At 37.6% G+C, this 17,208-nt stretch overlaps 3 protein-coding genes across 3 annotated transcripts in view; 1 reads left to right on the plus strand and 2 right to left on the minus strand.

Moving 5' to 3' along the window:
- Positions 1-286: 286 nt before the first annotated feature.
- Positions 287-8,884, minus strand: LOC121941390 (pyroglutamyl-peptidase 1-like). Its single transcript, XM_042484179.1, has 5 exons — positions 8,736-8,884; positions 6,609-6,661; positions 5,011-5,127; positions 4,258-4,490; positions 287-3,050 (listed from the first exon to the last, which is right to left on the minus strand). The coding sequence occupies exons 1-5, from the start codon at positions 8,767-8,769 to the stop codon at positions 2,852-2,854; spliced, it is 636 nt and encodes a 211-aa protein (XP_042340113.1). The 5' UTR covers positions 8,770-8,884; the 3' UTR covers positions 287-2,851.
- A 659-nt stretch (positions 8,885-9,543) lies between these two features.
- lsm4 (LSM4 homolog, U6 small nuclear RNA and mRNA degradation associated) lies at positions 9,544-13,113 on the plus strand. The gene is made up of 5 exons (XM_042515264.1): positions 9,544-9,637; positions 10,241-10,282; positions 10,819-10,917; positions 11,378-11,558; positions 12,210-13,113. The coding sequence occupies exons 1-5, from the start codon at positions 9,635-9,637 to the stop codon at positions 12,326-12,328; spliced, it is 444 nt and encodes a 147-aa protein (XP_042371198.1). The 5' UTR covers positions 9,544-9,634; the 3' UTR covers positions 12,329-13,113.
- Positions 13,114-13,201: 88 nt separating this feature from the next.
- Positions 13,202-17,208, minus strand: part of LOC121963201 (E3 ubiquitin-protein ligase rnf213-alpha-like) — a 38,178-nt gene continuing 34,171 nt past the window's right edge. Inside the window, exons 54-57 of the mRNA XM_042513526.1 lie at positions 16,395-16,592; positions 15,665-15,754; positions 15,237-15,415; positions 13,202-14,931 (exon numbers count right to left, since the gene is read on the minus strand). Of these exons, the coding sequence (XP_042369460.1) occupies positions 14,775-14,931; positions 15,237-15,415; positions 15,665-15,754; positions 16,395-16,592 (624 nt within the window). The 3' untranslated portion in view covers positions 13,202-14,774. The remainder of the gene's footprint in view (positions 14,932-15,236; positions 15,416-15,664; positions 15,755-16,394; positions 16,593-17,208) is intronic.

Raw genomic sequence — 17,208 nt, forward strand, 5'->3', positions numbered from 1 at the left:
CTCAAAATGTAACTTTTCAATCTTGATTGCCCACCTGGTGTCTGAGCGCAGTATAGGTCATAGAGCCCACCCCTCCATGTTATTGAAAGGGACACAGGCCAAACTAAAAACTCAAAGTACACTCCAAATAATTTTTTCCCAAAGATAATTTCTGTCACTGAAGGTAGTTCTCACCACCCTGATGTTTGTTCAAGTGTTTGTTTTTATGATAAGTTCAGTTTTAATGACAAATAACTGAAGAGTAGCGGAAAAATAATGGTTGTAATAATGGACACAAAGACATTACTTGTAATCCTTTAATTCTCTTTATTTCAAAGCCTCTCCTTTTGTCAAAGCTGAGATTACTTATTGTAACGGTGCTTTGTTAATGTCAGAAGCAGAAGACGACACCTTTCAGAGGAGTCTCCCTAGACAGAGAAACTCACAATAAATCACAGAGCCATAATGTTAATGTACAACAGAGCACACACCAAGATAAAAAAGTATTTTTGAGGTAGCCACACATCTGACTGGACAGCATCAGTAATATATCTTTGAACTGACCCGCTGGGTATTTTAAGGCCTTTTCATAACACACATAAACAACAGCAAGGCACAGGAAAGAGTCCGGTCAGAGGTCACCTCATATATGTAAACTTGAGGCTTTCCCTTTTGTGAGAGAACATTTAGGGGCATCTTCTCCACATCCTTTTCAAATCTCAGCACTCAGAGAGCCACATAGTAAAATATCAGCACCTGTGAACTCAAGAACTACAATCTGCCCATCATGAGAGATTCTTAAACCTCAAAAACAGTATGTAGAACATAAATATTTAGGTCTGAGAATAAGTTCAGCTCGGTTTAGCTCAGTGCCTCAGGATGCTACTTTGTGGTAGAATCTGTGGTGCTGAGTAGTAATTAAAATGACACACACTGCTAAAAATATGCCAAATTACTCAAACTCACTGGCACTAACTTAGCTGATGAAAAAAAACCCACTTCTGCTGCAGTACTAAGCTCAGTGTTAGTTTCCTAAGACTAGCTAAGACCGTTTACAACTATATCCGTGTTTCCCACAGACAAATTGGTTTTTTTTTGTGGGACACACAGGGTGCTGAAGCAGATTGCAGACCATTCACTGCTAAAAAATCTACTAAGAAAAAAAATCAAACTGAAGCTGGATTTGGTTACAATCCAATAAAAGCAGAACCTTTACACCTGGGAGACCCATCATCACAGACACAGTTTGTTAAACAGGTCAAAACAAAACAAAGCACAGAAAAATAAAGCAAAAATCACCCATAAAGCATACCTCACATGCACAATTCTAATCATTGGGGGGGGGGGGGGGGTTTTTAAAAATGATGCCTGTATGTCTGGAAAGCTAAATATTTCAAGTTAAAGTGACTGAAAATAAAAACAAAAAATGCAAGGATTTAAGAAGCTAAAATTGCTGTCCATAGTACAGATTACAGAAAATGTCAAAAAGAAAAAAGAAAGTGCAACAGAAATAAAATTATAGGCCCAACTCTGACTGAACCGAGAGTCTAACTTCATCAAATCAAATCCTCAGGTAAAATAAGCAGCTATATCTGATTCAATGAAGGGAACAACGGAAAGCTTTCATCAAGGAATAACAATTAGGGCTGCTCAGCTGCAGAAGGAAATTTAGGATTTGGGTCTGTAAGACAAAAATTGCAGGTTTTATACACAGTTCGAAATAATTAGTAGTTCGTTGAAATAACACGTTTGTTCAGTTATTTGAAAAGAATATTAGAGAAATACAATTTATATTGTGTATTTTGTTGAGTACACGTTTAAACATAATTCCCTCGGAGAAAATTCAGTTTAATTTAATCTGGAAATTGCTGTGGTAGTAAAAAACAATACTCAATCTTTTGTCAAATAAATGTGTAGCCATAATACAACTTTGATTAACCTAAAATGACTAACCTTGAGATCTGTAAATAACATTGCACAGCCTGGGGGCCAGATCTCAGCGAGGTGGATTTGTGGGGTTTTCTGTCAGAATTGGGCCATCAAACTGGGGGAAAATGAGCTGGAACCAACCCGTTCCCTGATTTAAATAACCTTTGTAAAGAAGGCAAAATTACAACTTCTTATAAAGAAAAAGGACTCACGAAACAATTCAACATCAAGTGTGAAACAGCAGGTAGGTTCTAGAGCAGCTGGGAAAAGCTAACTAAAGGAAAACTGAAATTAGCAAACACAGTTTACCGCAAAAACATTTCTACTTGACCATGTAACATTTACATTAAACATTTATATAACATTTGTGACAGTAAAATATTGACAGAAATTCAGAATTTGAGGATGAAGTCTTATGAAAGTCTAATACTGTATAGTGCATTCAACTTTCTCCCCAAATGTGACCCCTATAACCATTTTAATACCCCTAACCCTATAAGGTGCATTCATAGGAGTCACACTTGAGGTTACAGGTTGTAACATCTGCCATATTACAGACCTTCTGCATCTCTGCTGCATATAAACAAATGTGGTGAAATTTTGTGAATGTTTTTCACATATTTTTATCCCCAAAATCGGATATTTATGTTGAAGGTGAAGGTGGAGGGACAAAAGCTTACGTTACAAAGTGACTGATGGTTGTCTTGAGACTCCTATTTTATCTTCTCACCACTGGAAGACATTAAAACAGCTGAAAGACAGGGAAAAACACAAAGCAAAAACCCAAGACAAGAGAAACAAACACTACATTGAAGTTTTCATTTTGTCCAAGTAAAATCAACAACAACAACAACAAAAAAGAAGAAGTTTGGCTACTTGTGGTTAAGTGCAATTTCTCTTGTGTGGTGAGGGCTGGAGAAGCTGGTTGGCATCTGGAGGTCACTTAGAGGAAGTGGTGCTGCTGGCAGTTGATCTTCTCTTCTGCCTGGTCCAGAAGCTCCAGCATCTCCTGGATGATGGCCTGCAGCGCACGGCCCAGGTCTTCCCCGCTGTAAGGCTTTCCGAGAGGAGGCACGTGAACGAAGGCAGAGCGACCGTGACTCAGGTAAAGAGACGTGTAGTAGGTGAAATCACACAGATACCTGTCAGGAGAGAGAGCATGGCATCAAAGGAAGGACCTGGCTTTGTTCAGTGGAAGACATGATAAAAATGACTTACTGGACACAAGTGCTTTACACATTTATTAATAAATTTCACCAAATACATCAAAAGTAGTTGTTAATGGTCCCTCTGGTGTTCCTGAATCGCATGTACAATAGCAACCAACAGTTGATGCGCTGGGCACTTATGGCTCAAAACTTTAATATTGACATTCGTCACAAAAAGGGACATGACAATGTTGTGGCCGATGCCCTTTCTCGTGTGCCTTAGGATGGCGTCATCTTAAGGGAGGCGGTGTTACATGCCATTGGGTTTTGCATTGTTACTTTCCCTGACATGCTTCACCTGTGTGTGTGTGTGTATGTGTGCTTCTCTTGATTCCACAGTGCAGCTCACTAATGATCAGTGCCTGATTACTCTTGCTGAGAGCAGCTGTGGGCTGTGGGCAGAGCCTATATTTGTGGCTGCATGCCCTGCTCATATCTCAACCAAGACACCTTTGTGTTGTTTTGAGTATCATTTTTGTAATTAAATGTTTTCTTTTTGCAACCAGCCCGGTGTGCGTCTCCTTGTACGTTGCGGCATTTGAGCCAGTCGTAACTTAGTGTTCGGTACATTTTACAATGTGAACATGCATTTACTTATAAAGTTGCCAAGATTAGCCATGCACACAGGTGTACCCTAAGCTCTCATCAGCCAGATCACAACATCAGCTGGCATTCTTTCTTTCTACACTGCACCAGATATGCCCTTAGAGGACAATTAAGATTTATTGAATTGAACCTTTCTGCATTATGGAACACAGTTCAACAGCATCACAAACTGCAGCCTCCAAAATCCTCATCCCAGAATCTTTTTGTGAATTATAATTATAACTGCTGATTTTATATGCTAGTTCGCTACTCCTCTGTTCTAGATAAGCACAGACTGAATTAATTTGAGTTCCTGTTAAGCAATAGTACATCACACTTTTACTCCACACTTTGTTGCACACAGTTTCTTTTCAGCTATCTGTTAAACTAAATACAACTCATAATCCAGACGGTTAATGCTGTTTACGGCTGATTTGTGTGTTTAACAAAAGCCACTTGAATTTGTTTGCATCTCCCCTGGAGCCGAAGCACGTGACCAGGAGTTGAGTGGAGGAACAAACGGTTGACAAATAAGTAAAATAAAGTAAATAATTACCTTCCAGCATCTTTGGAGACTGACACAGCTACTCCCAGCCCTGAGGAGGTCACTCTCTTACAGACTGACTCCATGTCAATAACTGAGTTGATACAGTCCGGGCCTCCCACAATGCAACACTGTGAATCAGGACAGAAGCTGCTGTTGTCCAGGCCCTTGTAGCCGTGATTTCTGCCGCACTTTTCCAACGTGACAGTGGTGGCCATACCTGAGACTCCAACATGAACTACCAACTGGCCAAAAAAGGAAGAAATAAAGACAAAAGACCGGATTAAGAAAAAAAATCACTGCACAAAATAATCACAATATATCTGTGGCAGCTGCCTTTTGACCACTCTGCTCATTTGAAACTGAGGTGTCTAAAATGAGTGGAAATGTTCCTATACTAGACCCAAAACACAGATCTGAACCTAAGAACAACTCCAAAGCAGCCGATATGAAACCCAAGTATTTATTAACACATATTTAACGCCCTCATGAAGAGCTTGCGTCGGAGCTACACAAGCCAGTAATTTGTTGCATAATTTGATAATTATGTTATTTAATTTGGTACAGCATTTGTTGCACAGATTTGATTTTATCTGAGTGTTCTCACAGCCCAAAGGATTACAACTTACACATGCTTTTAAACAAAACCCGAAACCTAAGACAGTAAAATCAGACCAAAACTGGAAGTGAGGCAGACAACGAGTTTCTGTTTTGCACCTTGAAAAGTAAATAATGTGGAGAGATTACAACATGTTCTCCTCTTACCAGCGGATGATACTTCTTCCATAATGACGGAACCAGACTCTGGACTGTCTGGTACTCCACAGGAACCTCGGACACATGCAGGTCTACTTCACTGCCCAGTCCGAGCTTTTTCAGTTCCTGTCAGAACAAAAAAACATATAAGCTAAAATACTTTGTTGCACTTTAAAATAGGTGTTTTTGTCCTGAGCATATAACAGTGATAAGGGTGATACACATGTTATGAAAGTGTAGTACATAATCTTGACAAACAAAATGAATTATTTAATATATTTTCTTCAACTATGTATGGGATTATTAAATTAACACTGCTCATTGCTCTCTTTGTATATTCCATACGCGATCATACTTACTGCACACTGACTGCTTATGTGTCCCTAAAATATGTCCTTGCCTTTGGTTGGTTTTAGCTTGCGGTCACTAAGGCAAAATATTGTCTTGCCCTGTCAATAAAGCTCACGAGCTGCACACACACTGACTTATCCCACACAATGGACACTGCATGATAAATTCCTCCAGATCTAACTTCACCCATTATGTTAATGGAAATCCTTGGATTAGAAATTTGCACAGACTCTTTATACTCTTTATCAGTATCTTGCAAATTTTGTCCTCTTCTTGTTAAACACTGCAAAGATGTTTGCATTTAAATACATTTCACACACAGGTGTTATTCATATATATATATATATATTTTTTTTTTAATTGTTGGTTTGTATTTTATTTTATTTATTTTTATGTATTTTTTTTATGTAATTTTATTTTTTCACTTTTACCGATACTGCAAAATATGATTCTAATATGAAGACCATATGGTCCGGTGTTTCTGTGAAATCTTAAATCGAGCAGTTAATGCCTGCCCTTTTTTGCTTTTTCTTTGAGGACAGCTGTCTCTCACCTATCCTGTCCTTTACATATAACATAATTCTTCACTCAAATTGAGATATCTGAATTATGAAAATAGAAATAATAAACTGCAGCCTTTTTCATAAATAGTATGGGAAAATCAAGCAATAACAGATGCAGTCATACATGCTATAATTAAGATAAATCTATGTCCAATTCACAGCCAGTGGACTGACACCTCCCCCAGTCCCCCTGCAGGACAAATAGCCCTGGACACTGACCCCTACTTGTATTGAAAAGAGGCTTGTTTGACCACGTCTGTGACCCTGCCACAAAGCGGCCTTTTGTTTGCCTTTAATATCCTTATCAAGTCCGTCTAGACACCCTGACAACCACTAACATCCCCCACATGCAGTTTCCCCAGCAGGACACAGAGAGCCTCCAACACGCTGCTGCACCGTGTGAAGCCGGCCGGTAATTATCAGAGCATCTTGTAACGGCCACAAAAACAGGCTCACGTTGGATATTCATTTTTGGAAACAGTCACACGTGCCCTTGTTTAATTACAGCTGCTAGCAACTCAACATAAAGACTATTTCAACAGACTGTCAAGTTTTGGCTAAAATGTTATTCACTTTTTTAAGTTGTGTGTACCACATTTAAAATGTCATCAGTGGTGATGTTTTGAAATTATGACAGTCTTGTTTTAATCCAAGAACCTGCTCATACAGAAGTAATAGAGGTTTAAAACACACCTGTACTGCTACCCAGCTGGCGTTGACCGTGTGCTCTCCAAATGGCCCAAAACCTGCAAAACATTCAAGTTATTTTGTTTGTGGTCCATGGTCACATACAGTTAACAAGCCTGCTTGGTTTCTACACATAAGGACGAAAAATTAGCTTTTTCACAACAGAAATGAAATGCAACCATGAACTATTTGTTTTTCCAACATGAACAGAAAACATTTTTAGTGGGGTCACTGTGACAACAAGGACAAAAACAGAAAACAAAGCAAATGCAAATACATTTAATTTTGCAGAAGCAGACATATGAATCTAGTTTAATTTCCAAAAGACTATGAGCCATTATACACAAGTCTTACTGTGTCTTCTGTGTTGTTATGGCTTGAATAAAAGTTATTTTATTTTATTTTTTATTGTATGACTGCTTGATACTATCAAAAATGTATTGTTTGCTAAATATGGCCTTAGACTGTGAACAGTATACAGACATAAACCTCATGAAATACTTTCTTTTCAGAAAAAATTAACACTTCTGTAAAACAAATTCAAATGTTGACAGTGTTGCAGCATGCTGCTTTCCCTGAATTACCAGATTAAAATCAATCACTATCACTAAAAGTCTGGCCATGCACCACTCCATATGACCTATAAAATCACAGCAGCAGCCTATGGATATTCACTCAGGCTTGTTTATGTAGGGATCTATAAACTGATCCCCTTCCACCACCCTTCCAAGGGTCAGCCGGTCCCTGGGGGTCGGGTGGAGGGGGGATCAGTCTGTCTGACAGGCTGCTGAAAAGGAGCAGAGTGAGGGGCCGGCAGCTGCCAGCCGGCCCGCTATTGTGAAGGTGCTGTTCCCAGGCAATCTACACGTCTTGTATCAGCTGGGAGTGCCAGCCTCTGCACCCCTTTGTGTCTGAAAAGTCACTGCTTCTGCTATCCTCCACAGATTCGATGTTCAAGACTGTGGTTTGTGCTCTTATAAAATATTATATTTCCGTGACTGGAGGTGAAGTTGCATTGAATAATGTTTTGGGAAAACCATTTGTTATATATCAACATTTGCTGATAGATTCAAAACCACCAAAATCAGTGCTTGGAATGTCTTATTATCTAATTAATTAATAGTAATGCAAAAAGTGTTTCCTAAAATGAAACATGTAAAGCAGCTTTTATGACAGATTGGATGTACACTGAAATACCAGTTCTAGGCCCAAACTTTGTAATGCAGAGCAATATGATTAAATCTGAAATAAAATGGATGAGCCTACATAAACAGACAAATAGTGCACATTAATAATGGAACACAATTATTGCTTAATTTTTTGTAATAATGTCATATACTTTTAACCACCAGCTCCACAATGACACCATGTCTGAGCAGAGGCCTGATGTTGAGATCAAGTCCAGCTGTGAAACTCACAATACAAAGCCATGACGAAAAAACACTCAGGCACTCTTATTTTGGAAGAAGAATTGAGTTTTCACTCTCTCAAAAAATATAGGGTCACATCCACAAGAATTTGAACTAAAGATTGCACTTCTATGGTTTTTCTATCTCTAGTCTATTATTCCTAGAACATGTATTAAAATTAGAGTTAATAAGGAGGTTATAGTTTTGATATCACGATAGTAATAACAACCAACAGATAATAAAAAACCTAATAGTAATGTTTTAGATTACTTTAGTTGTATTGTCAACGAATAGAAAAAACAGCTGCGTTTCTATCATCAATATATTTAACAACGAAATAAAACAATTGCTAAATCAGCAACGGATTGTGCTAACATGATATTTCTCCTGAATGTTGTCAGTATTTATTAATGTTCAGCGTTAGCCTACTTGTTTATTGTTTGACGTGGCCTTAAACAGGAAACAACAACAAAAAGATTTTCACATGGCTCGTCAGTAGCACTAATTCTGTATATTGAATATGAAAGAGCTGAACACCGCTGTGTTACGTCGTTAGCTGTAAACAAAACGTGTCATTAAACTGTCTCCACATGCAGCGGAGTGGAGCAGTAACAGCCTGACGCCATTGCCGTTAGCAGCTGTCATCTACATAACTTTTCCTCCACTTCACTCTGGTGGTCGGTCCGCCGACAGACACAACAACGGCAGTACAAACAAGACCAACCTGTAACGACCACAGTCCGTTTGCTGTTGTCCATCTCCTGTCCTGTCACAGAGGATCCGTTGGCCTTTTTCGGTCTTTATTTTGCACCAGGACCGGAGAGAGAGTCGGTACCCTCCACAGCTGACGGCTCCGTCTCCCAGACACAAATAAGCTCACCGGCCGTCCTCGCGCTACAAGATGCGTGAGACGTGACGTACTTGCGTCACACAAAGGTGACGTCATAAACAAATAAATAAATCAAGAGTGCAATTAATAGGAAGATAATTTTTTTGGTTGTTTTTCTTATATTTTGTTTGCAGTGTCCTATTTCCTCTTTGTTCCATAACTGAATTTGTAAGTGTATAGGCTGTTAAACACAAATGTAATTCAGGTCGTGTTTTTATATGTCTATTCTCCTTTTCTATATTTTGGTATTTTATATTCTACCCTTTAAAATGTTTTAGTCTATGTTTTATATAGAATATATATGCACTGAGCCGCTGTAACAAGTGAAATTCCCCGATGTGGGGACAGTAATGACTATCTTATCTTAAAATACAAAATATTTGTGATGGTGGAATATCCCACATTTGCTAATTATTTCATGAGTATAAAGTGACATAATACCTGTGAAGTTGAAATCATTAAGATAATAACCATAAACTGCTACTATAATACCATTTGGAGGAAAGTATCTCCAACTTCTTCGCGCTCCACTGTATCTAAAGCTAAAGACGATTTAGAAATGTGTCGCAGGGACTGTTCTTGCCTGCAGGGGGCAGCAGCCTTCATTACGCACCGCAACACAGAATCAACTCATTACTAGAAGCAGAAGAAGAAGACCAGGCGGCAGCGAAGTCGTGTAACTGACGGGCTGAGACAGCAAGTGAAACACAAATTGATAAATAGAAACTACAACAATGGTAAGTGTATGATAGAGTAAATGTAAGAGCTGTATTTTACATTTCCAGCAGCCCGCCTGCTACTAAGCTAACTGTATTAGCAGCACCGTAGCTCTCTGTTACAATGCTGCTCGTTATGCTAGCTAAGTGAAGCTAAGGTAGATACTTCGGCTTAATTAAACATGATTAACTCAAGGTGGATGTGTTTTACATGCCGACTTCACATGCACTCTGAAAACCTTTATATCATGCCGAGGACGGTGATACAGTCTTATTTAATTTTAAACTAAATTGTAAATTGTTTTAGCCGAGCACAGCAGCAAGTATGGGCAGTTGTCGTGACACTACAAAGACACTATGCAAATATTTTCTAAACTTTTTGAAAGTACATGCCATTAGAAGCTGAAAATAACAGCTGTCCCCTCACCCTCTTTCAAACACTTTTGGGGGAATTATCTGTGCTCCAAGATATCTGGCTACATACTAGCTATGTATGTCTTGTTCTCTGTTATGAAGGTGAAAATTGTAGTTCTGGCAGTCACGTTTACTCGGGTTATTAAATAATGTTGATGGCTGGTGGATTCCCACTTGTAACCTGTTTTTTTTTTATTTTTTATTTTGCAGCTTCCACTATCTCTGCTGAAGACTGCCCAGAACCATCCCATGGTAAAGAGACACTGAGCTCTTTCTGCTGTCAAGGAGCTTATGTTGGCACTGCAGATGGGCAGCAAGTTGGCATATTTTAATGTCGATTACCTACACATGAATTTAAAACAGTTTATTGTGCATTACATGTAAAGTATGTGTCAGTGTATGAAATCAGAAAGTCATCTGTGAAAAAGTGCTCACAGGCTGAAAGTAGTCAAAATCATTCAAGATATATTACTTTATGTAAAACTGAAAAGCAAGTTTTAGTCTGTCATCCAATCAGTTTACAACAAACCGAAGGCAGTTCCTCAGTTTTGGCTGTCTGCTTCCTTTTGGCTTCATTTACATTTTTATTATCTTACTATGTCATTTTCAGGTTAAATTTACATATTACAAAATAAAACTCACTAAATTACCTCAAATCCTGGCTACCTTCTGAACTTCCAAATCTAATTGGCTAAAGTTCAGCTTGTTTGTTTTTGCTGTAATTGTAATTTTAGAGTCGCCAAGACTCTTAAAGCAGCTGATTGTTTTTGTGTCCTTTTTCCCCTCAGTTGGTGGAGCTGAAGAATGGAGAGACATACAACGGTCACCTGGTCAGCTGTGACAACTGGATGAACATCAACCTGAGAGAAGTCATCTGCACATCGAGGGTAAAGCTGAGCTCTGGTCTCACACCTTTGCTGTCATTAAACCTGTAGACAACGCTTCTTTCTGCGAAGAGGGAAAGCAGACATCTCTGTCCAGTGTTAACATCAATCTCTAGCTGTAGTGTTGTCTGCAGAGCCCCCTGCTGTAGATATAAACAAGAAAGAAACAGAGTGTTTGTGGCCAGTAACCAAAGAGTCTTCTGACTGTCACTTCATAGTACACATATTTAAGATTTGTTTTGTTTGTGGCCCGTAAATAATTGCACACACAATTTGGGACATATAAAAGAAAACTGTCAAAAATGTGTCAATCACTCCCATCTAAACAGCACAACTGAAAACAATGCAAACCAGTATAAAGATAGTCTACAGACTTAAAAGATGTAAAGTGAAGCTTGTTGTGCACTCTCCCTTTTAACAAAATACAATGTATTTTTTGGACACCTCCACTCCACTCTAACAGGATGGAGATAAGTTCTGGAGGATGCCTGAGTGTTACATCAGAGGAAGCACCATCAAGTATCTGCGAATCCCAGACGAGATCATTGACATGGTGAAGGAGGAGGTGGTGTCGAAGGGCCGCGGACGTGGAGGCGCCCAGCAGAACAAACAGCAGGGAAAAGGAAGAGGAGGAGCCGGCAGGGGTGAGTTGAAATGCTCCCTGCTGATCAGGCATTTGTTTGTGTCTGCTGTCATAATGTGAATATCAGCATGTCATTTTTGGGTTGTTTTCTAATCTCTCAGCTATTATGAAGTCCACATACTCTCAGGAGCATCAAGAATGAATGAGTTCCTGTTGTCACATAAGCACCCTCTATATTAGGGTTGTGTAAAATTCTTGGATGAAATTAATATCAGGTGTGGACAATGTATTTTAAACAAACACAAGTATCATTCAAAGTAAATGTGTCAATATCTGTACTTGTGATGAAGGAAAATCCTCAATTTGGTAGCTAAATATTTCTTCCTCTTGTGATTAAAACGAGCTGAAGCTCAATTCCGAGCATGTTCTGTAAGTGCTTCTGTAATGAATAATAATATCAATAACTATAGCAACTTTTGATCAACCCATATCAATTTACATCTGGTTTAAGCCACACCCACTGTTGGTATAAATTGCTGATATTTACTCAGATTGAATCTGGCTCACATTGGATGACTGTTTTTTTACAACAAATCTGCCAAGCTGTAAATGAGAATATATTTGCACATGGAAATCTGGCCAAACAGCAGTTATCACAGCTAAAAAAATTAACATTTGTGTCTTTTCTTTTCTCTCCTCTGTCTCTCTGTAGGTCTGTTTGGCGGCCGTGGCAGAGGAATGACGGGTCCTGGTCGGGGCCAGCAGCAGCAGATGCAGCAGCAGGGGGATAAGAAAGCAGGCAAACCTCAGGGAATGAAGAACCAGCACTGACAAACAACATTACACCTTCAACAACACATCCTGTTATTCAGAGCGATTTCTCCTTCAATACACGAAGATAAATTAACTCTGGTGTTTCCTTCTGCTGTGATGTTTTTCAGAATTGACGGTTGCAGAAGTCACACTAGGAGAAATTAGGAGAAGCTGTGCTTTAGCACTGATTTTTTTTTTTTTAGCATTTTATAAGTTGGTATTAATATTATTTTTAGTATGACCATGTACCAGTGTATCAGACAGAGGTGACAGAATCCTATTCACGATAGTAATATGTATGATTACAACTTTTCAAGAAATTTTGTATCATAAATCCCATTGTATTAACAGTTTTTCTTCAGTTGAAACACTGGATTGAAGTTTTTATTTTCAGTGTTTTGTTCCCTTCTTTTTCCAGGTGTAGTTTTCATGGTAACGAAACTGCCCAGCCCCAACTTCTGTTGCATGAATATTTTTTAATGCTCTTTATTTTTGTGTTGTTTGTGACGTTTTGGGGTTTGTCTGCTGCGCTGTATGGTCAGTGGGTGTACCAGTACACTGGCAGTCGGGCGAGAATTCGTTCCCTGAAAATTAACACTTTCGTTAAGGCATTTATAAGATGACACAAAACGATGATTAGGATTTCCAGAAAAAAAGAAAAAAAAAGATTCTCATATTCTTAAAAGGATAAGTCCAATATATGTCAAGGTAGTTGGGTTTCATTTTATTTTTTGAACAAAAGACGATGTTGTAATTTATTTACATTGAGAACATGAGAATAAAAAGACTTTTGTTAAAGCGGTCATATTCATTGAAAAAAGGATCATCTTTGTTATCACTTAACTACAGCTGGCTACTCTGTTTTTCTGTATAAACAACCTGAAATCAAATTACAAAATTTTACAGCTACACTCATTCTTTCCCCTTGCATCAGTGTGTCCTTTAAATTCTATATAGATACTGTAGTTCTTGATGTATGTGAAAAAATAACAGGTGAAAGGTTATGTTCTAAAAAAGTGGACTTAGGACAGCTGAAAAAAGGTGCATGTGGACTATATATTCTAAAATAGAGATAGAAATTCAACATTGCAGTTTTCAACAAAGTCTCAGTTATCAGTGCTTTGATCACATAAATGATTTAATATATTTATAAACATTTAAACAATTTAAAAAATGTTACCGCCATTTCAGGACTGCAATCAGGCAAATAAAGTAAAAAATAAAATAAAATAAAAATGCACAAAAATATTATGAGAAAAGATATAATCAAATAACTTTATTGGACACTACCTCACTGTCCTTTCTCCTACTTGAGTAAAAATCAATTCATACTAAAAACAATGTATACTAGCATGACTGATCATGTCTCACACTGCACATGTGAAAAGTGATAACTCATTCAAATGATTAATTAATTAGTAACACAAATGTAAAAATTTCTGAACTTAAAAATCGCACATTTAGAGAAAACATAAGAACTCTGGCTGCTTACAGGTATACAGTTGTGAAAGGCTTCTTGCTTTCCACAGTTTTACATAAAAGCAGATACCTTTGGGGTTTTGTTGGCCACAGTGTGAGCAGATTTTAGATCGCAGGCCTTATAACATGTTATGTATTATTTGACATTTAAAAAATGTTATTTCATTGATACAATTCTAAGACTTAAGGATTTTATAGACATTTTGCTTACCATTTCTGGTTTTATATATTCTAAAGCTTAAACACACCCATATCCAGGCTTTCAAACATGCCTGTCATCACTCATGGGTGACATAACTCACTCTGAACATAGAGCCTTATAATGTGGGTTTCATTATAACCAAAATAAAAATACTAATGATAAAAAAAACACATAAATCAACAACATTGAACTGACCCTCTGCAATCAGTTCCAAACAATTGGCCATTTGTACTTAAATGTGTAATAAAATTAAAACTTAAAATAAAAAAGTATAAAATTAAAAAAAAGCAAAATGTGAAGTACAATTTTTTCTGTGCTAGTTTATCACACCACAGTGCAGACTCATCACCCTTGTTATGAGATTCTGGTGGTCAATTGCAAAATTAATTTCAACACAAAAATGTAATCCTGAAACAGATAATATAAAACAGTATATAGTAACAGTATATGCTTGTCGAAGTCATACAACATATTCCTGAGTAGATCCTGAAATTTTCTTTGAACAAGGCTCACACAGTAAATATTAAAATTATCTATAATATTCTGACAAAAGGCAGTAAATGAGTAGCCGGCTCTTGATAATAAAATACACAAGCCAGCATTAAAATCATGTTCAATCAGTTTTGGTATGCTTCATTCTTTAAAGTGCCCTTAATTGTTTTTCATCTTTCATACATAATTATAAAAGAAAAATCTTAAAAATAGAAAAATCAAGTACAAGAAAAAATGAAATCAGACTTGTTTGGGTGATGAGAAATTAAACTTCAATCTCTCAAATGTGGCTCATCCCTGCTTCATCCAGTCGTTTTTGGCAGCGACAGCGTATTTCCAGGTCTCCACAATCTGGGACAGCAGCAGATTTTCAGGAAACATTTCCTCCACGTAACGAGGCACATCCACTTCCTTACTGTCCATGTAGGCACCCACCGTCTCTTTTACACTGAGAAGATGGGAATTAATTTTAACACATTACCTTTTCAATAAGGACCATGTTTGCATACAGGAAAGCTAACAACAGAAAATTAAACCAACTACATCAACAACATTAAGGTAAAGCTCCAGCGTGATGGTAGTTTTACCTGATTTTCTACATTCTTCTGCATTTTGTCACTATTCCTTTAAATTTGATTCTTATTTTGGATGTAGATTGAGGCATTAAGATTTAGAGATTTAATCTGCACCTCTTTTCAGAGCTATTGGAGGGAATAACTGCATTAATAACAAAAGATGTTGTAACATGTTTACCTCCAGGTTGGTTTGTAGTCATCAATGGCCCTTATGCGGCCCAGACTCAACAGGATAAACTCATGCATCTCAAGCAACCATTGGTCCACGTTTCCCCTGGTCATAAAGCCTTTCAGCTCAATCTTGTCGTCCTCTGTCAGTGGCCTCAGGTACTCAGCTGAATAACCTGCAAAGGGCTCCTTTTTATAGACACATGACAGATTGTTTTAAAATGACTGAAATTAGTAAAAAAAAAAAATTGAAAACAGTATAAATGAATGGGTGTGAACATTACTACAAGAAACAAGTGTAGGCCACTGAAATATTTTGATGGTACGAAAAATACAATAAGGCATGATGGATATACTCTATGTATTAAGTCATTTTCTAATCAGTACTCTTGCTTTACATTTATCAAGCCCCCAAAATCCTGCAAAAGCAACACTCACCCTCTTGAGATGCAGCATGTTTTCAGATTTGAGGGAGGAGAGGAGTTGCCACAGAGAAACACAGTGTTTGAGGTTGCATCTGCCCAGAGCCTGAAGACACAACACAGCAGAGTAAAGCGTCTGAGAGCACACAGCAGAGACTTTTAAAATGAATAAACTTACATATAGAGTTTTGGGATAAAATTTATATTTTTGGGGAGCTTTATTTTGTACCTTATCTTACATATGTTTGTTGGGATGATTGACATAATTTAGTTAGTTGTAATGAAATTACCTAGAGATCAAAAAAGTCATTATTTTTGTGTACATAACACAACTACATAACATGATGTGAACTGCCTGCAGTGTTTGTAAATGTTTAGGTTAATTGGGTCATTCACGGCAGGTAAAGACAGTGAATCAATGTCATATGTTAATTTGTCTTGTCCCACTTTACGCATAACAGGAAAGTAGCTTTAATACAATTAAAGGACAGTCACACTATTTTTCAAGTCTGTCTTACAATAATCAGTAGTCGGGTGTCCAGGTAAACAGTGAAGCAGGTTTTTCTTGCTGCCAACAGTCCTCTTTTTTTACATTTTCTTTATACGAGATAACTTCCAAATGTTCTTCTTATAATACAAGTGAAAAATAAGCTTAGTGGCAGTTTACGCTGACATAAAATAACTGTTCTTCAGCTTTAAGAAACCTTAGAATTCACTCCAAACAAAGAGGCAGCATATGCATTGACCTGCAATATGTGACGATCTATGTGGTCGGCCATCTTCAGGATGTCCCGGAGGTAAGCAGCCAGAGGCATCATGGGATCACCACCAGTCATTGAGATGAAACCCAGGAGCAGCTCCGCGATCTTCAGTGCCTCACATACCTCATTGTAGGAGTCCAGCTCTCTGGACAAGGCATTGCAGGCCAGAGAGGACAGAACATCCTGAAGGAACAACAAAGCATGAATGAAGTCTCTGTAAATATGTGTACATCACATATGTCAAATTGTATTGTGAAAATTGGATGTTTAACTACAATGTCTGTATATGAATTACAATGGAGATTGGATACATGCCTTTACTCTAAATGTTGATCACAGATGAAATAAAGTGGTTCTAAGCAATGATTTTTACAACAAAGCAGCACTTTCAAAAAATGTAATCATCTGTGTTTGTATAATTTTCATCGAAGTGCGTCAGGTGATAAATCTGTCATACACCCAAAAACATCAATCGTGTTGGATCTTAACCCTGTACAATGCAGTTCTAAAGAATATTAATCAGTAACAGTTGTAACCAATACAGTAGAAAGTGAAATAACCCCCAAGTCTAGTAACTTGTGAAAGACATTTTCACTGTTTTCTAGTGTTTTATAGAGAACAAATACCCTGAAAATTAACTGTTAATGAGAACAATCTTTAGTTGCAGCCCTAGTAAAATCTTTCCTTAAATGCATGTTATATGTTTGTGTAATTGACTAGATAGATGTGAGATGAAACACATTTATGAGAAATAATAATGTATAGTGTAATATGTAGTCAGAAATTATAATTATGTTGC

This window comes from Plectropomus leopardus, chromosome 3, assembly GCF_008729295.1.
Source record: "Plectropomus leopardus isolate mb chromosome 3, YSFRI_Pleo_2.0, whole genome shotgun sequence".
Classification (NCBI taxonomy): Eukaryota; Metazoa; Chordata; class Actinopteri; order Perciformes; family Serranidae; genus Plectropomus; species Plectropomus leopardus.